Raw genomic sequence first — 22,141 nt, 5'->3', positions numbered from 1 at the left:
TCAACAATAAACAAAAGAATACAACATAATTTACAATCTGTTGTAATGAGAAAATAGAAATGTTTAAAATGAGAGTACAAATAACAGAAAATTAAATGAAACATATTTCCAATTAAACTAGTAAAATTTCATAATATATATTACAGTAAAAATATATTAAAAAAAAAAAAAAAAACAGCATTTTACATACCTGTGGTACATCAAGAAGAGTATAAAAATTCTGATTAACTTCTTCTACAACATCAAATACTTCCAATTCATCGCTATCCCAACATAATACAGAATCAATTGTTACAGACACGATAACATATAATATTCCAATTATTTGTACTCGTTGCATATTTACATAATCTCTTATTTTTCAAATGTCACAATTCATTATAAAAATATACATTACTTAATAATCCTGAAAAAAGTTAATATTGTATTTATAATAAAAAAAAAAAAAAAAACAAATAGTGAAAGTATTATATTATCAATAATAATATCATCAGTAGACTTTATTTACTTAATTAAATTCTTAAAAAAAAAAATAAGTAATATTTTGTAACATACAAAAGAATTAAACATTTTCTAATCCCTATAACTATGCCTAAGTAATTTATTCAGTTCTGATTACACATTTAACAAGATATATATATATATATATCCATATACACAAACACACCGCATGCCTATACGATATGCTAAGTGTGAAATAAAACCAAGATAAACAACATTAAAAATCTAACATAAAAAAAAAAAATTGCCATATATCAAAAGTATGTTACAGTTTTAATCAAATAATTGAATATATAAGCTTGCCTTCAAGAAATCGTAAGACATTGATAATATCGATACATTGTTGCCTAATTTATTTCAGATGTTAGCCCCTAGTTTAAACTACCAGTACAATGCAGCAGTTTATTTAGGATTCCTTTCTTTTAAGCCATGCCCAATGCCTTTTGTATATCGATAAATACAGCAACAAAGTTTTGGCAAGTAAGAAGACGATATTATGAATGACAAATTCAGGAGCAATTACATAATAATTGCATTGTTTGGGTGCAATTAGAACATTTTTCTCAAAGTACCACACTTGACGATGGTTTACCATTTGTTCAATCATCTTGCACAGGGTACTGATAAAGGAGATGGGACAATAACTTGATGGGCATGATTTATCTTTACCAGGTTTCAGTAAAGTAATCAGCAATGTTTTTGACCAAGAATTTGGAAAAATCTGATCAGAAAATATTTTATTGTAGATACACAAAAGATGTAATTCAGGTGTGATAACATATTGAGCCTGATATTATCATTTCTGGGGGGAAGTGTCACAGGAATTATTCAAGGCATAGCACTGATCATCAGAAGAAAAAGGTATGTTTAATTCATTCTGTGAGTGTCTAATCACAATCGGGATACTTCCTGTAACTTATACCTCAAACACTCAGGACAGTAAGTGAAACTGACCTAAACGAGTTTCCAAACATTATCACCACATCAATTGGCACGGTAACAAGAACACCATTGCTTTCCAGTCCAATTGGCTGCGGTGATTGTCCTGCATGTACAACTTATCATTTAATAAACAAAGATCCAAATTCTATCTTAATCGATCAACTGTAGTCCCTCAGGATGAACATGATGATGAGCCTGATGAATAGTGATGGGCATTGAAACCACCAATTATTAGGCAAAGGAATGTGTGAAAACAGATTGGATAGATCATCCACACCAATATCAGAATTTAAGGGAATAAATCAAAGATATCCATTTTGAATGGCACCAGTATCTTCACTGAGAAGTCACAGTATTAATGAATTTTCCTCCTGTAATAGGATTTCAATATACTCACTGTGAGAACGGAGACTGCAAACATTTCACTGAATATTTGTAGCTATAAAAATAACTTTTTACAGTTATATGTAAAATCTTCATGCAGATTAGTTTAAGATCTGGTTTTTTTTTTGATTTTATATCCTTTAGGAATTTTGCTTCTTTGGGCACTTCATCTGTCATCATATCATCACAGAAATCACTCCCTTGCTGAAATTTACTGTACTGTGGGGTTCACAGTACAGTATAAATCACTCCAACTTTCACTATATTCTTAATGGCTAGGAGTTTGGGGCACTGTTCTTCATTATATAATTCAATCAGCAGGGCATCATTCCTAAGCTTATTAATAGATTTTGGAAAACAACAGCCTGTTATCTGCACTTATTTATTAGAAAGGATTTACATTTCTCATTAAGGATTTACCTTCCTCATTATATTTAATTACAAGAAATTTGTTATATTTACCACTCTCTGGTACATCTCTGGTTTCTATTTCGCTAGTCACATCTTTGGCTGACGATGATTGAAGTCTTTAATTGCCGGTTTGTTGGTTTTTTTCAAGTGGACTAACAACCATCGAAGAAGTATTTAATGGGACAGATATAATGTTCCCGCGAGTACCGGCGATATAATGGACCACACTCCAATACAGGACATACGTACTGAAGCTAGGGTTGCATACAACTGGGATCATCCTGGTGCCTAGAGGAGATTGTTTAAAACTCACTTTGTAGAGTCATCCATCCATCGACACGATAGTTTCCACCTTGGGCTACAGTTTCATCGCATAAGGTGTTGCAACGCCACAGAGTGCCTTGAACTATTTCCTTTCTTCTTGCTCAAGGTTTAGTATCAAACCATATGCACCACCTCGATACAAATTGAAAACAGAAGGGATATACAACAATAAAACCGCACAGGGATCTTTAAATGGATTCAAAATCTTAGTGCAACCCATTGAAGTGTGCACATTAAAGTTGAAACACCGACTCTAATGAGACATTTTATATACCATTATAACTGCTAAGGAGAAACGGGGCTTACTCCAAGGTTTCAATCGTGAGACTCTATATGTGTTTCCATACCGACTCAGTCTGTACATTTTTATTCATTTCATAATAAAATATATTTTACAGTGCTAGGATTAAATATCTCTATTATTCAAAGTACGTTTTATTTTTATAGTAGCCCTTATATAGACAGTAGGTGCTTACATCTCATTTAATAATAAATATTGAAATATTGTTTGCTTTTTCATATCAGAGGAAACAAAGATTGATTAAAAATTTCATAAGATTCTGTCATAACATTTGAATAAGTGAGATTTGTTTTAACGATAAAGCGCTCACTATTTACTTACCGAAACATAATTTGAACTAACGGTAATCAAAACAATGATTTGAAAACTGAAATGGCTACTGCTTAGAAATTTTGTAAAAATAAAAATTTATTTCTTTATAGAAAATTTAGGATTAAACATATATACTAAATTTTATTGTTTTATTATAATCCAATGTAGATATGAATCTCGGTTATGCTTGCACTGCGTAACTCTTCAGCCAGCAGATAAGTACCTAATTATGCCTCCGTTTTTATTTTTAATATGCTACCAAACGATCTAAAAAACTTTCTGACCAATGTATTTATTTTTTTTTTTGTCTTCAGTCATTTGACTGGTTTGATGCAGTTCTCCAAGATTCCCTATCTAGTGCTAGTCGTTTCATTTCAGTATACCCTCTACATCCTACATCCCTAACAATTTGTTTTACATATTCCAAACGTGGCCTGCCTACACAATTTTTCCCTTCTACCTGTCCTTCCAAAATTAAAGCGACTATTCCAGGATGCCTTAGTATGTGGCCTATAAGTCTGTCTCTTCTTTTAACTATATTTTTCCAAATGCTTCTTTCTTCATCTATTTGCCGCAATACCTCCTCATTTGTCACTTTATCCACCAATCTGATTTTTAACATTCTCCTATAGCACCACATTTCAAAAGCTTCTAACCTTTTCTTCTCAGATACTCCGATTGTCCAAGTTTCACTTCCATATAAAGCGACACTCCAAACATACACTTTCAAAAATCTTTTCCTTACATTTAAATTAATTTTTGATGTAAACAACTTATATTTCTTACTGAAGGCTCGTTTAGCTTGTGCTATTCGGCATTTTATATCGCTCCTGCTTCGTCCATCTTTAGTAATTCTACTTCCCAAATAACAAAATTCTTCTACCTCCATAATCTTTTCTCCTCCTATTTTCACATTCAGTGGTCCATCTTTGTTATTTCTACTACATTTCATTACTTTTGTTTTGTTCTTGTTTATTTTCATGCGATAGTTCTTGCGTAGGACTTCATCTATGCCGTTCATTGTTTCTTCTAAATCCTTTTTATTCTCGGCTAGAATTACTATATCATCAGCAAATCGTAGCATCATTATCTTTTCACCTTGTACTGTTACTCCGAATCTAAATTGTTCTTTAACATCATTAACTGCTAGTTCCATGTAAAGATTAAAAAGTAACGGAGATAGAGAACATCCTTGTCGGACTCCCTTTCTTATTATGGCTTCTTTCTTATGTTCTTCAATTGCTACTGTTGCTGTTTGGTTCCTGTACATGTTAGCAATTGTTCTTCTATCTCTGTATTTGAACCCTAATTTTTTTAAAATGCTGAACATTTTATTCCAGTCTACGTTATCGAATGCCTTTTCTAGGTCTATAAACGCCAAGTATGTTGGTTTGTTTTTCTTTAATCTTCCTTCTACTATTAATCTGAGGCCTAAAATTGCTTCCCTTGTCCCTATACTTTTCCTGAAACCAAATTGGTCTTCTCCTAACACTTCCTCCACTCTCCTCTCAATTCTTCTGTATAGAATTCTAGTTAAGATTTTTGATGCATGACTAGTTAAACTAATTGTTCTGTATTCTTCACATTTATCTGCCCCTGATTTCTTTGGTATCATTACTATAACACTTTTTTTGAAGTCTGACGGAAATTCCCCTTTTTCATAAATATTACACACCAGTTTGTATAATCTATCAATCGCCTCCTCCCCTGCACTGCGCAGTAATTCTACAGGTATTCCGTCTATTCCAGGAGCCTTTCTGCCATTTAAATCTTTTAATGCTCTCTTAAATTCAGATCTCAGTATTGTTTTTATAAATTTTCTCAGTAATGTATTTATAAATAATTAAAATATTTCCTTTTGCAAAAAGAATGCTCCTGCCAATACGTTTTTAAGTAAAATTAATCAGTTGTACCTGAATTTCTGCGCACAACTTAATCTGTACTTAAATATTTATACATTAGTCTTTATTCCATTATGTACAAATCTTATTCATTTATTATATAATGCTGTACATGTTGTTTTGTAATGCCAGTCTGACAAACATTTTTTCTAAATTTCTTTTTATCGCTCTGTGAATGAAGTGGTATCCCTTTTTGATATCTGGCAAGCTATTACACTGATAGACAAAAACCTTTTTTTAATGTTTCTCTAAGTGTGATACAATTTCTTTAATTGCTTTTTTGCATACATTTCAGATCTGTAAATATAATTTTTCTATCACTCTTAGTTTTAAATAAATTATGCTTCAAAAAGAATTAAGGGAAAATATAGTTAAAATCTGTAAAATTTATAATTCTGCATGGCCATAACTGTGGTAGAATGATTTCGCTGATGCTTTTCTTTTATAAATAGCCTCAGACACATCCTGAGTTAATGTCCAACAGTAATCGGATAGCATGTTAGTATTCCATTTCCCTTTACAGCAGCTTTCCATCATTGAAATGTCTTTGTGGAAACGTTCACCGTATTCATCACTTATGTCTCCAAGGTTATCCAGGAAAAATCCAGATACGAGTGGAGGAAATGTATTTGAAAGACATATTACATACCATAGCTCTGTATGAACAAAAAGTTATTAACAATATCGTGGTAATTGTCAGATTTTTGTTTGCCGAGAATGTTTTTGCAACTTCTTTAAATGAAGTCCAAGCTGCACTTTCTACATTACTTAATATTTGAGGACTAACAAATATTCTTTTTTTAATTTTTCCTTCACTTACATTCAGAAATTTCTGCCTGATGTACAAAAACCTGGGACTATCTCTTCTTCATTGCTTTTACAAAATTTTTCATTAGTCCTAGCTTGATGTGGAGAGGAGGTAAAAATATTTTTTTGGGTTCAACCAATGGCTCATGAATATTTTTCCCATTTGGAGTTAAAAAGTTAAATAATAAAAAATGGGCTAACAAAATACAATATAGGAGCTTAAAATGCTATTTATGCATTGAAAAATGATAAAAAGCCTATAATTAAAATTAAAATATTTTTCAAAAATGGTGGGTAATAGAAAGATTCTGAGTTCATATTCGTTTTTGTATCAAAAAACAGATTAAAATCATGTATCACATGTTAGGAAACAAAAATTATGTTTTTAAGTGTTATGTTTTAATTAACGAATATCTATATATAATTATGGATTCATCGAATGCACTACTTAATTATTTATCTACTACATCTGTTTTTACATTGGTGAATGCTAAAATGGTTATACCATTTTCATAAGTGTATACCGCTAGAAATTAAAAACTTAAAGATCATATGTAAGTATAGAAATTAAGTCTTTATAAACAATTTATGATAAGTCAGTTTAAAAAGAAGAAAAGTAATTTAATGTTATATCATTAAAACGTGTAAATATTAAAATAATAATAAGTTTTAATAAATTAAGAACATACCATTCAAATTTTCCCTTTTGACTTGTTACCTAACAATTTATAAATAAATAATATGTTTTAAAAATCCAAAAATTATTTTTATGCATAAGTTGCATAACAATGATAAAAAAAAATAATAATTTTTAAATATATTTAATTGTTTATATATGAAGAATTCTAAGATAACAACAATCGTTAACCTATGTCATAATATGTAGTAATAACACTTAACTAAATATGTTAACTAAAAAAAATATTAAATATAAAATGAAAAAAGAGAGAAAAAATATATAGAGTGGAAAAAACAGAGAGAGAGAGAGAGAGAGAGAGCGAGAGAGAAGACAAAAATACTGAGAGATTGAAATCAACAGTAATAATCAATTTCCTGGAGAAATTTACTTTCTAATTCTTTCTGTGCAACAATAAAAACTAGGAAAAGTGAAAATATTGATTTAAACAGTACAGCTTAATAACAACAAATGCATAACAAATTATACATGGTGTACCTCCCTCCCTCTCTCTGTATGTATATATATATATATATATATATATATAGAAAAAAAAAAATGCAATGAACCACATAATTTCCTTAGAGTAAAGTAGGCACAGATTGTAACAAAAGCATCAATACATAAGCAAAAAGTTATGAAAATAATGGAAAAAAGATATACATAAATTTCCAGTTTACAAATGTTCAAATATAAATAAACAAAGAAATCTCCTCAAACATAGATCAAAGTATTATGTATACTTAAAAAATAAAAAAAATTGAGATAAGATTGTTTTTAATACGTAAATATAATCGTATTTACATACTCAGCGGCCTGTAAAGTGGTGGCTAAAATTAAGGGATTGTATGATTCAGGACTCCAAAATGAAAAAGTTCATGCAATAGACTCACTTCATTTTTCTTCTGTCTAACAATTTGTGTTATTTTCAATAAAAATTTAAACGTTAAGAATAAATTGCGATATTTACTGAAATATTGAATCTCATACCATATTTCATTATTAACACTTTGAGTACATTTACTAAAAATGTAGCAGACATCTTATACAAAATAAATAAGTTAAAAAAAAATTTTAATTTGAAAATTCCAAATCACCGATAATTTAAATTTTTTATAATCGATAGAGCAGTTGATATTAGTTTTAACAGATTGCTCTTTATTAAATAAAATGTTAAGCCTTTAATCATGAACAAAATGATATCCCAATTTTTTCAAATCGACAGATAAACAGATAAAATATGATTGAAATGTAAATAGCAAAACCTATGCAGTCTGACAATTTTGTGGGTGTTTTCAATTCCTTCCCTAATTGAATTAAAAATAATTAATAATTTAAGTTATTAGTAAGTAAAAACCGTATATCAAATTTCATTAAAATGCTTCTACCCATTCTAAGACCTAAATTTTTATTGTAGAATCAGATAATTTTGGACTGGGGAATATGAAGCAAAATAAGCATTCATTCATATGAATTTTTTTATTTATTTTGATAACCTGAATCTGTCCCTTAATTTTACCAAAAGTTCTCAGGATACTCTGTATATATTTTATGATAAAGAGTCTTGCTGATGACATTTTCCTTTTGAAAAAAATTAATATCTACAAGAAATATTTCATATATATAACTTACAGAACAGAAAAAATTGTAGAGTAGATGTAAATCCAGTAAAAGATGACAATTGCATTTGAAAATCTGAGGAATCTGTAAATTCATTATAACAAAATGGACACCATTAATGTAAAGTTTTGAATAGACAAATGTTAGAAATGACATCTGAAACCAACTCAGTATTGCGATAATGGGAGGATTAAAGATGTTACACTCAGATTAAAACTTTATATGGCATAAACTATATAAACTTATTAAGTTAGCCATTTCTGTAAAGGATATCTAACTGTAACTAGTGACCTGATGCCAGGAAACTTGAATATACCAACAGATGTGTAAAGCAAGAAGCGTGTGTCAAACTTATTGACATGTTCAATGGACATGCAAAAAAAATCTTAACTTACCAAAACTCCAGTGACAATGGTATTCTGAATTTTGAAAAATGGGATAAAAATCTTTGGCCTTATGGATTGAAAAGCAGAAATACTGGGACGTGGAAAACATTAAGATAAAGATTTGTCATAGAAGTTACGCATTTGTGTTTTAAATCATCGATATTGATGAAACAAGAATTAGAGACTTTGTACTAGAGTTGAAAGCAATATCAAACGAGTGCAAATGTAGCAAGTTCATCCTTGCTGCAATGCAAAAGATTCACACGAACAAAGGCGGAATAAATGATGATCTCTGTTTATGATGATGAGGAATCATCATGATAGAAAATTTAAATGCGTGAACTAATGTGACAGCAGCAATCATTGTGAATTCACAACTGCACTTAGGGAATGTGATCTCTCAGCTATAAAGAGTAAATGCGGCTACTTTTACCTCATGCAACATATATAGTGTTTACAAATTAGTCCACCAGATTTGACTTATTCCCTTGATTATCGCACAGCTGTGCACAAACGGTATTTTTTCTTCCACAAAGAGCTTTGTGCAATAGTTATTCGTCACATTTGAGAAGCGAACAAAAGCGGTGACCAACCTGGAACAACAAATCTTCCAAAATAGTCATTGTCTTCCAAACAGGAAGCAGTCATTAAGAAGTGACTATGTATATATATATATATATATATATAGCGGATTGAAAAATGTGGTTCTATAATGGATTCCAGTTAGTAGGACCACCGGTTATTCAGGGCAGCCATTTAATTGAGTTTTTTTTTGTTAAAACAAAAACATATTGGTATAATTAGTGGAAAATTACGCCGGTTTAACAATCCAAAATGCCGCTTATAAGGCCCACTAGCTTGTTTGTTTCTTACCTTTACTTCAAAAATATCACAATTTTATTAGGGATTTAAATCGCTTGACTGTTGTTGAAGTGTTGAGGGTGGCAACTTCCTTCTATCACTGTCTGCACAGTACGTAGTGCGTGGTGACACAGATGACATCATGCGAAACTGTTATTCATTGTGTATGGTGCTGTTGTTATCGTTTTTCCGTAATTATTTTTAATCATGGGTCTCTCTGTTACAAACACATCACGTTCTTTGGCTCAAAAAACCAATGGATTGAATTACTGTGCTTTGTTGCACGAATATGTCTGTCTGGCAGTGCCAGATTAAAACTTCTTGTTATCGGTAAAGCAGGTAAACCGGGATGTTTTAAGTAGGTTAGGATGAAGAGTTTATCTGTGCACTACTATTTTAATAAAAAAAGCCTGGATGAGAGTCTAATTTTTCATGATTGGCTGTGTGCTTGGGATGAGTTACAGAAAAAAAATCAAGTAAGATTTGCTTGTTTATTGATAACTCTGCTGCTCATCCTAATGTCGATTTACGAAACATTCAAATTGAGTTTCTGCCACTGAATATGAGTCTAATTCAACCGCTTGACATGGGAATAATAGAGGATTTAAAATTCATTTACCGAAATAAACTAATAAGTTACATTTTACAAGAAATTGAAAGAAATATGTTGACTTCCTCAGCTACGCCTAAAGATGTTAGTGCACGTGTAAATTTGTTGCGGGCAATTCAGTTTGAAGCTGATAGTTGGGATGAAGTGAAAAGTAGCACTATCAGAAATTGCTTGTCAAAGTGGTTTAAAAGTCAATGCCGTCGATGATACTGAAACAATCAATGCTGATAACAATGATTATGTTCTTTTGCAGCATCAGGTTCAAAATTTTGAATAGTTTTCAAATACAGATGAAAAATACAATGCTATGATGAGAATGAAATCGGTGATGAAGAAATAATTCAAAACAACAACTCAACAACTGGATGAGATTCAAGAAGATGAAGACGAACCCGATGTCAAACGCGTATCTACACAAGCTGCAAAAAAAATTCATTGATGGACTTCAGCAGTATTTTATACAAGAAGTCAGTGAAGGAAGCCCCCTAGAAGAACTACAACTCTTGTGTGAAATTTGTAAAACACCAAGTATTAAAAGGGAGACAACAAAATAAAAGGATTCTTTCAAAAAGTTCAAACAAGTAAGAGATATAAGATATTTTTTTTGTTTTACTGTTCATAAATAGCAATCATTGCTGTATTTTGTACCTCTATTTTGTTTATCAATCGTTTTGTTTTATTTTAATTATATAAGATTACAAGAACTATCCAATAATGCATTGTACTAGAACAGTAATTGTTTTTAAATGTAATAGGCCTGTTTTTATATGTAGCTATGTAATGTAAACGGATAGTTAGTAAATAATGTATTGTGTTATATTAGACATGTACTGTACCGTACAGTATTTAAATTTTTATTATGTTGTATTTATAATATTGTTCATGTAACTTAATATTAGAAATAAAATTCGGAATAGTAAGTCACTAATTCAAATTTAATAATTAGACCCTTATATCATATTTGTGCATAGCTCCACATTTTTCATTAATATCGCTTAGTAGGGCCCCAGCCGTTTAATAGGGCCATTTAGCCCCGGTCCTGAAGTAATCCGATTATTCGGAATCTACTACTGTATATATAATAAAGATTTTTTCTATCGCCTATGAGGAACTTTCATACATGTATATTTAGTTTAGGTTGTACCACTTCACAATCCATCAGGATCAAGAGTCCCTCTGGATTCACTTCGTAAAACAAAAAAAGTTTTGGAACAATTTTAACCATCTGCACCACTGCAACAGACATTAAGTTTTTACAGAAACAATATCACACTACAGATGAATTTTTAAATACTAGGCCTAATTTTAGAAGATTTATAACAAATAACCTGATTTTTCTAAAATCTCCATTCAACAGATACATAAATACAGGCTGAAATAATTTTCATTACCTCTTTCTGAATTGTGGTTACTTTTTTATATATTTAGTATCTTTATGTATTACTGTAACATTATTTCAAAGGTTTATATTTTAATTAATAATCAATATTGACCTTATCATACCTATTTTTATTTTATAATGCCCATCTCTGCAGCAGAGCGGTAGTGTCACAGCCTATAATCAGTAGGTCCTGGGTTCAAATCACCCATCACGTGTAGCATATTTCATATGCTAAAAAATTCATTCATCGTTCATCTAGTTATTGTAAGAGGGGGTAAGCCTGCACTTATGTAAATAAATAAATGGGAATTTATTATCTTGAACTCCACTATATTTTACCGTGGTGTCCCTTAATCCATCCAGTCATCATCCTTTACCTGTAGAATAGCACACATCTACCCGTTCAAACATTAATCTGTATAATATATTATTATGTACCATCAGAATAAAATATTTAATCATAAAGCTTTGGTATTAAATTAGTAAGCAATCTACTGCTGTAGTTAGTTAGTTCTTAGAAGGCGAAGTTCTTAAAAAATAAATAAATAAAATTATAAATATAATCCAACCAAAATTAACCTACACTCCCTAGTCAAGGTTAGTGAGTGAAGCGAGCATAGGTTAAGTTCGGTTAGATTATGTTTTTATAATTTTATTTATTTATTTTTTATTTCAATATAGCGTTTCAGCAGAGCCATCTAAGAACTAACTAACTACAGTGGTAGATCGCTTATTAAATTAATACTGAAGCTTCTCACTTATACTTATTTGTTGATATATTCAAGTCTCCTGGCTTCGGGTCATTTCTTACGGTTAAATATCCTTAAATAACCAAAGTTTGTCTGCTCTCCACAAATTTCATGCATCGGTACTGAGAATTTCTATTCGGTTTGTGCAGCATTAACTTTTAACCTGAATTTAAGATATTTGATCATCTATCATCACAATACTGGGGAGGTTTCAGATACAATTTCTAATACTCCAATCAAAATGGTGTTCATTAAGGGATTTATTTTGTTATAATGAATCTGCTGATTTCTCTTATTAATAATCCTTATTTAATGTTTTTTAATATTAACCTTCCATTATTACATTGTCAATTACTATTATGTTGTAAACAAATAAGCAAATAGTTTTGTATTTAAAAGAGCACTAAACAATACAACATATTTTTACTAGAGATGTTTTAGTATCATGTAAAAGAATAAACAAACCCAACAAATGACAAAACATAAATTGTCAGCAAGGTCAAACATAAAATTAAAAAGAAATGAAAATATTCACATTAGTATATTTAAATTGACAAAACATAATGAAGGTTACAGTAATGCAAAATTAAAGTATAAACACACACATTATCAACATTCATTTGTTAACAATATTTGTGTTGTAAAATCACACGTACAATTATGGATGTTTACAGTTGATGTAATCTACTCACATATACTCATTTACTGTAAGTTTGATTAAAAAAAACACATGATACAATATGAGTAATGTATGTATGGTTATATGTACATATATTAATGTTAATCTGTCAGATAATTAATTCATCAATGTCTGAATTTAACAATGAACAATCTATTTTTCTAAATAATCTAAACTCCCAACAACTAAATAATCATTACAGCCAATTATCAAGAAAGAAAGATGGAGTATATTTAAAAAACAAAAAAAAAAACATTTATGTTTGACATCATTTATCTGGCGTCATATAAAAGATATACTTTTATTTTTTGAAAAGTCAAAAACACATTGATATTATGATACGCTAAGTTGTTCACAAAAGATCATAATCTAAAAGTTTATTTTCAAACTATTTGCATTTTCTTTTAATTATTAAATTCTCATTTAGGTATGATGTTGATCAAGATGTTGAAATATTTGTACATAAACTTCCTACAAAAAATTAGTTATTTTACAAAAATATTTAAAGGGAAAAATTTTAATTTTAAATGCACATAGGCTAATCTCATTTATTATATATAACAGGTAAATAATAATAGAAATGGTAATATTTTACCAAACATTTAATATAATACACCTACTGTTTCATTGTTTTTCATTTGCACCCTCTTTGAATTCTGAATAACGTTTTTTACATAATTTGCTGTTCTTTCATCCAAAATTTTCAATTTCTCAGTCAATTTTTTCTTAAAAAGTTACTTCGAATGAACTGAGATTTCCTATTTGTTTGATAACAGTTAATGTTTACTCAGATGGCAAAGTAAGGTAAAAAAGTTCAAACGTGAAAATAGACTGAGAATATTATTGAAAATGAATATGGAGCTTTCAAAATTAGGTCGTATCGGTTATTAATCTCACAGTTACAAATTCAAATGTTTTTAAAAAATGTACAGTCATATATAATACCCGTTAATATTTAGGAAACATCATTCGTATGGTGATTTGGTCGGATTAAATGTGTAAACATGTTTTAACAAGTCTGTATATAAATCCTCTAGCTTACACATGGATACATCTGCATATTTTATGAACTTTCCATTTTTGAATAAAAGTATTTTTATATCCAAATATATTTGTCATACAAAAGCACCAGTCAGTGAAGCAGCCCTTATGTTCACACCAAACCATCAGTACAGCAAATGGCACGGCTCACTGTTTCCCCTTCGACTGTTCAGTTAAAGTTATTGAGCGACCTCATGTTATTTGCACGATATGTAGATAACATGAGGTGTCCAGATTTTATCTTGATCGCTGAGTGCACAATCAAAATAAAATTTATAAGTTGTTTTTATCGATTCAGAAATAGTCTTCCTTTGAAATTTAGGTGTAAATTTACCACAGACAACAAAAATTGTTTGGATGATTTGAATATCCATAAACATTTACAGAAGCCACGTTGTAGAAAATAAAAATGAGAAAAATCGCTTTTGTATTATAAAGAATTGATGAAAATATAGCAAAACACAGAGTATAGATAAGTGAAGCTAGACCGAATAAGATGTTAAGCTCCGTAGTAGGCAACAACTGTATGTCATTATATGTGTCTACTTCTCATGATACAGTGTATATATTTATTTATATTTTCTTTATTAAGCGTGTATGTATATCGTTTAAAAGTAAACATACAGAAACTATTCTTAATTGTAATCAGTAGTTAATCAAAATGAGTTTTATTATAAAAAAGTTTTACAAATTTACAATTTACGTAAAACCTTTACATAGTAACACAATTTCAATAGTATATTTGAAATCAGAAGCCAAATTACTGAGAGAAAAAGTTATGCAACATATTAGATACATGTGTTGGCTAGTGTTTTTATGGTTGTAACATGGAATTAAATTGTCATATCTTGTACACATATATAGAAAAGAAATAGAATATATCACATGACATTTAAACATTCAAACATTTAAAAATTATTTTCTCTTAGATAACTATTATGATTATACAAAACTATAAATTGTTAATGACAAATTGAACTAAATCTACATTAAATTAACTGTTTTGCAATGTTGTCATAAAGCTTTTCTTTCAGTCACCTTGGAAGTCATGTACAACAACAATGGTGTTTTACTAAACTATTTGTTGATGATAACCACAATGGAAACTGAAAGCACAGTTACCTAACTTTAAAAAATTTTTATGTTTTTATTTATTTTTAAATTTACTTTTACCCGAGTCCGGTGGGTAATGATGATGAGTTAACTCATCATCACAAATCGGTTGTTTTAATAGCTGATTTCTGTAATCGAAGGTTTTGAGGTTCAAATCCTTGTAAAAGTTAGTCGCTTTTATAAAAATTTGAATCCTAGACAATGGATGACTTTGATGGTAGGGGTTCAATTAACCACACATCTAAGGAATGGTCAGCCTAAATCTGTATAAGACTACACCTCATTTACAAGACATACATACATCCTCTTTTCATTGGGTCGTGATGAGTGGTCGCTTATTGTTTACTAGTTGAACAGATTGCAACATACACATTAATAAAAAAGTAACAAATTTAGTTTTATTTATCATTAACAATAATTTTTTTTTTTAACAATTACAAGATATTGTCATTTATTAAGTTCATCATTTAATTAACAAATACAAAATAAGTTCCAGCTGCATAGTTTTGTTTTTTCATAGATTAGTATTTTGCATATGTCATCATTTGCTTCCACAAATACTTGCAAATAAAACTACAAAATCTCTTGAGTACTAGCTCATTCAAAAATATAACAATCTAATGTTATCCACAACTATTATAATATTATTTCATACTTCCTGTTAATGTATAGCAATTTAATAATTGTTAAATACAATACTTAAATTTGAAAATCTATATTTTGTTAAATTCTCTGTATTCTACACAAATTTTCAAGTAAAACACAATAAAGTAACAAAGATGTGTCCTTTTAAGATACTAAACATAAAATCTTTAAATGATAGATCCAATTTTTGACAACATAACTTTATGTTCTAAAATACGGTAAGAAAATTATAAGATAAAAGAAAAATAAATCAGAACTTAAGGATTTTAAAGGGCTTAAAACGGTAAGTTAATATGTACTTACTTATATCCTTTTAACAATTTATAATGGTCTGTATAGATTTTTAAAACTATCTATATCGATTGTATACATTTATTGCTAAATGTATAATAAATAAATTAATAAAAAAAAAAAAAAGATAAATATGTCCTGTACATACACATTTTAAATTAACGGCATTACAATTGCAAAAGGTAAAAAAATACACGTCGTTAAAAAATACAACAAGCATAATGCAAAAATGATATTATTTTCGTTAACCAAAAACTCAAGTAGTAATGCTAACATCGAGGCAAATTCTAACACATCATACACATTAAAAATATATTTATATTTCATGACCGACTACTTACCAAAGTGTTTGATGAAGTGATACAGAAATAATCTGTCGATTGTTTATTAAAGTGAACAATAGTTTACTTTGCAATAGTATTAATACTTAAAGGAATTTCAAATTTAAGAAAATTAATTAATTTATAACATAAAGAAGAAGGAAGACAAATTCACTCGTCAGTGCAGGTTAATAAGTTTGGTTAATACTGAAGTTTACAAGAATCAAGAGAACACAATAACTGCGGAAAGGAATATTAGTATTACTCCATACTCACTCCCCACCATTATATTGTGATCGGTGAACCTATCATGCCCGGTACTTTCATCTCTAAAAAAAGGTATAAATAAATACTCGAAATATATACTTATTTTTTAAATATAAGATTTAATCAACTTAATTATAATAAATATATCGATTAAAAACAAATACCGAATAGAAATAATTTTTCTTGAAGTTTCATTTGCTATTGATAGTTTTCAAAACGCTGTTTGAACTTTATTAAATCAATTTTTTTTTCAGAATAAACACTACTGCTTAAAATCTAATGAAAGATACATTTTATTTCTCCGATATGGATCACAGATTTCAAATGAATTACGGAGCCACAGTATAATTTCTCTACTTAGTCTTTCGTACCAGTGTCACTTTAAAATCAGCTGTTCGTTGAGTTAACGAACCAAGTGGCAAATAATTACGTCAGCTGCTGCTTTTTAAACGCATCATTTGTTGATCCGTTACTTGCGTGGAGTTAAAAATAATTTTCTCCAATAAATTAAATTTTACCCGTTTACTGCTTATTGGTTTATTACTTTGATTTCATCGTAGGCCTTCCTAGGAGTCATCAGTCTGTTTCTGTTGCATTAAAATTTCTTATTTTTCGTCATAATTTTCAATAGTTTTTTTAACCGAATGATATTTTGGATAAAACGAACGTAATCTTTGTTGCTCAGAAGATTTAGAAGAATTCTTGTGTTTATTATTTACAAAAATAAATTTATTAAAATTTTAATGCATAATATTAAAATTTCATATATTTAAAAAAATTACAGACGTAACTAATAAAAATGTCTCAAGATATAAAGAGTGTTAATTAGTTAATAATAATTACCAGTAATTATTAATCAAGGTTCTGAATGTTAATTACCCTTAACCACTAAATGGTGTCATATATTAAAACAAATACAAAGCCTTATGTAGCACTGCAAAAGTGTACAATGGGAATAATATTTTGCGTAATGCCTTATTCTTTTTCAATTTTGTATTTTTTCAATTAATAGTTACAGAGTAGGTTCAAATCCCACAACTCATGTACCACTATAAACTGGTAGTGCAAGGTGTAAAATAATAAAGATATCTTTGACTCAAGAGATATGAATCTGTAATCAGTTTCTCTCTCTCCTCAGGAATATGCTTTTTAATTAAACTGCACTTTGGTTTGAATGTCCACCAATAATCAGACAATGCTTAGTTAGCAGTGGTAATTTTATTGAAAATTAAAACCTATTTTAAGTATTGAATACAATATACTTTTGAAGTAGGGAAAGATGTAAGAACAGCTTACCTTTTTCAGGGTAAATTTTGAGCCACAGCAAGCCTCTTGGAGACTTAGCAATTTTCAAGTTTTAAAACGCAATACATGAAATTAAAGTTCAAACTTATATAATGAAAATATTTGAAGGAAATGGCAATATATTTCCCCTTCCCTGTACCACCACATCTAACATATAACATTAAATTTAGAAAAAATTAATAAAAACTCTTCTCATAGTAACTTCATTTTAGTGCTTAATAACTGTGAGTTCATAAGAAAGCCATCAAGTCACTGTTTTCCATATCTCTACCAGTATTAGTTGTGGAAATATCTTGTTATGGAAAAAAAATATATGAAACCTAATAATTTGAGATTTGACACAACTTTATAACATTGTGCTAAATAATATTTCAAAATTTAAAAGATTTTTAAAAAAAGTTGCAACATTAAAAAAAAAATATCATACATAATCATTTTATTGGTAAAAATGTTGGTTAAACCATAATTACTATCTCAAAGTAGACACTTTTTGGTTAAATTTTTACCAGGTAACTTTTAAAGACTATTAGCAGATGTAAAATTTAAAAATTATTAGTAATGTAAGAAAAATCCTCTCTTACTCCTTCCCAATAAAAAAAAAATCTAATTTTATAAATTATTCTTTATTTTTTTTAACATATTAAAAGTGAAATATTAGTAAAGAGAGATGGAATTTTCTCTGAACTTCTCTTGGTTCCATGGGAGAGAGAAATTTTAAAAACGTTTTTATAGAATAACAAAAACCACTGAGCCCAATGAACTTTTTACATAATAAAAGTATCTGGAATTCCATATATGAAAACAGTAAAAAAAAACAATGTATAAGTAGATTTTAACAAATTATAAATAAACGTAAAAAACACTGAAGAATATTATCGGTTTAACATCGAAGAACTGTTTTAACACTCTTTTAATTAATTCTTCTCTTCTCATAAATCTTTCAGCCAGAAAGCATTTGTCTGAATTTTTCTGATTATACTTCTATTCTCATGCACTCATTCCTTAATCATTTTTCATGACCATTTAGTCTTCTCCAACCTTTATTTTTTCTTCTTGTGTTAATTTTAACCATCTAAGTAGAAGTACACTTCAATAACGCTTTACAAGTTGCTTCTTAGTTCCATTTTACTGCATAGTAACTATTCTGTTTATTTTTTCGTTTTCACTTTTGCAAACTTCTGTTAACATTGTGTCTAAGTATCTGTACTGTTTTATTTGTTCAATAATTCCTGCTCTTCTTTGTTCAGACATTCATCGACTTATTGTCTCTTATCCTTATTCATTTTTATCGCATATTCTGTTGTAGTATCTTCAAATTTTGAAATCATCTTCTAAAAAACCGTATCACTATGAACTTTATACTGTTTATTCTCCTTCCTCGTACACCGATTCCTTCATCTTCTTTAAGAGCAATCTTTGATGACATACATATCAAACCAGGTCAGTGATAGGTCTTGTTCCTCTTTTGGGTCAAATCACTCAGTTGTGCATGAGTGGACTACAAATTTAAATTAGAAAATTTACAAGAAGATATTAAAGAGAATAATTTATTACATTTTTGCCCATACTGGTCGATGATAATATTAATTTCAAAGTATGGTATATAATATATATATATATATATATAAACATGTTTGTTGTTGCTGTTCTAACACAGTATCTCTAATTTCACTTCTTTTGGATGTTTTTTTTTATTGACACATTTAAAATTTGATAAAAACATGTGTTGATTTCAATCGTGTGTTGTTTTATTACATCTTAGTTACATGTTTTTGTTTACTCTATAACATTTTAGTATACTGTAAAATGTAATTCTTTTCCATCTGCGTGTAGAACATCAAGGTTATAACGACGTTAGTGAACTTATGTCTACATTTCTTTAAACTTAAGACTCAAAAGTTAAACTTTAGCCTAATCCTCTAATTTTCTAAATCTATCTGTCATCGGAAAGGAAATGGCAACTGCATTAGAATAAAAAAATGTTTCAATTAAAAATCGCTTTAGCTTTTTATAAATATTTTTCTACTGCACGATACGGTAAGTTTTCCACTAACTTTGATCTTATATAAAATAGCTTTCATTCAGATAATTTGTGAATTTCCACAAATGTACTAATTCCATTTCATTTTATAAGTAAAGTGTTTAAATTTCTTTTAAAACCCGCTGAACTAAATTTATTATGACTTCATAAATAAATAATGATGGAAGTGTCATTAAATGCAGTATAAATCTTTAAAAAATTGCCTTCATTATTCACACAATGTATGTTATTCCTATCGTATATCTAAAAGACTTTCTTTTAAGGCCAAAATATTCTTTCAAGATGGTTGTATTGTTTCACGACAGGATACTTATATGTAATGTAATATGTAAAATAATCACCGACCTAATAGACCAACGCAGAATTCTCTTCGTGGGACTGCAGGAAATAAGAAACACCGACCAGGATGCCGTGGAATCTCAAGGATACAGGTTCTACAAAGGTGAACGTAGGAAGAGAGTGATGAAAAGCGTCCTGCAGTTTGGAACATGCTTTTAGGTCGCCACAAAATAATAAACTACATAGAATTCAAGTCACAAATTCCAAGAATCTCAACACTCACCCTAAATGATCTAATAAAATCTACCCTATAATAAACGCTCATGCCGCTGCTAAAAGCGACTGACTGCCTTCATAAAGGCCCGAACCTTAGAACTCTCGACTTCGAAAATCAGTTCATTTGCGATAATGAGTTTAACCGCTAGTCTGACCCGGCGGGTTCTGAACTTAAAAGAGATAACAGCCGAATAAATAATATGTATTTTGAACAGCCCCTAGTTTTTATTTATTATTCTTTTTTGTAATTCTGCATATCTACATTATCGTTTCAGGTAAGCCTATACGAACGCTTTACTTAGTTTGCATAATTTTCAAATTATAGGTGAACAAAAATGTTGTATAATAAGGCTTGTTCCGATCGTTTTAATTTTAACGGCTACAGGAAATCACCCGCCGGGTCGGTCTAGCGGTGAACTCGTCGTCCCAAATCGGATGATTTCGAAGTCGAGAGTTCTAAGGTTCAAATCCTAGTAAAGGCAACCGCCTTTAAATCCGTATAAAAGTAACCACTTTTATAGGGATTTAAACACCGGATCGTGGATACCGGTGTTCTTTGTCGGTCGGGTTTCGTTTAACCGCGAGTCTCAGGAACGGTCGACCTGGGACCGAACAAGACTACACTTCGTTTACATCGGTACATACCATTTTCATTCATCCTCTGACGTTATACCTTACAGCGCAGCGGTTCCGGAGAGTAAACAGAAAAAGAAAGCTAGAGGAAATAGTTTTCTTCCAGAAACCGGTCATCTGTATAGGTATTTCAAGTTTCATGTTTGGATAATTAAAAAAACAGTTCTAAAATAGGGACGACGATGTTTTGCAATGTTTACAATTAAAAACCGAAACAAATAAATAGGAAACATTATTTATTTTTATAATAAATATTCATATTTTATGAATTTACAATAATTTTATTAATATTAAGTATTCAAAAAGTAATTTTATAATTAAGAAATATATTTTACCGTTACATTAATAACACAGAACATTTTTATTTTATAAATATTTTGCAAAATATTTAATCGTGACAATTTCCTCTCTTTTTTATGTAAAGCAGAAGTGAAGAAGGTACACGCTGTTGCATGTAATTTTTATTTTCTTTTAAATCGATAAAAGTTTAGACGCCCCTAGACTTACACAAATACAGATGGATATTAAATTTTGGTAATTAACAGATTTATAATTTGAATATGATTAGTTGAACAGTGATATCAAAATAAAAAAAGAAATAAATGTTTTCAAGTTTTTAAAAATACGTTTCCGGTGAATAAAATGTAGGAAATTTTTCTTTTTGTTTTGTAAAATACGTTTTCAATATTCTGCAATTTCACTGTTATGTAATATTTAATAATAAAAAGAGTTTAATTTTTGTTATGCATTTTAAAATTTTTTCTACTCGATACATTTTTTTCTTTGTTAATATTTTTCTTGTTTATTAATAAACAAATTTTTGTAGGTAGGTAATAAAATACGGTGACCGATTAAAAATTCAAAATCCGAGATTATAGTCAAACCAAAGCTAGTCGGGATTGTTAATTTATCAGGAAAGCGTGCCTAGTAATAAATCTAATAATCTACGTAATGTATAGCGGAAAATGTTTAACGCAAACTGTCGATGACCAAAAGAAAATCGAGAAGTAGACTAAAATAAAATCAAAAACAGCTGTAAGAGGAGGAAAAGGACGTAAAACATAGACTATTAATAAACTGTCCTC

General features: G+C 29.4%; 1 protein-coding gene across 3 annotated transcripts in view; it reads right to left on the bottom strand.

The window, feature by feature from the left end:
* Positions 1–16,560, bottom strand: part of LOC142334143 (uncharacterized protein F54F2.9) — a 51,274-nt gene extending 34,714 nt beyond the window's left edge. The window contains exons 1-2 of one of the 3 annotated variants that reach the window (XM_075381909.1): positions 16,277–16,560; positions 191–406 (exon numbers count right to left, since the gene is read on the bottom strand). In XM_075381909.1, the coding sequence (XP_075238024.1) occupies positions 191–340 (150 nt within the window). In that variant the 5' untranslated portion in view covers positions 341–406; positions 16,277–16,560. Of the gene's footprint in view, positions 1–190; positions 407–8,191; positions 8,212–16,276 lie in introns of those variants that run through there. The other 2 variants (XM_075381907.1, XM_075381908.1) reach the window with 2 other exon arrangements.
* Between the last annotated feature and the right edge of the window lie 5,581 nt (positions 16,561–22,141).

Source organism: Lycorma delicatula, chromosome 13 (genome assembly GCF_047948215.1).
Source record: "Lycorma delicatula isolate Av1 chromosome 13, ASM4794821v1, whole genome shotgun sequence".
In the NCBI taxonomy this organism is placed as follows: Eukaryota; Metazoa; Arthropoda; class Insecta; order Hemiptera; family Fulgoridae; genus Lycorma; species Lycorma delicatula.
This window is presented reverse-complemented; position numbering and strand designations above follow the sequence as displayed.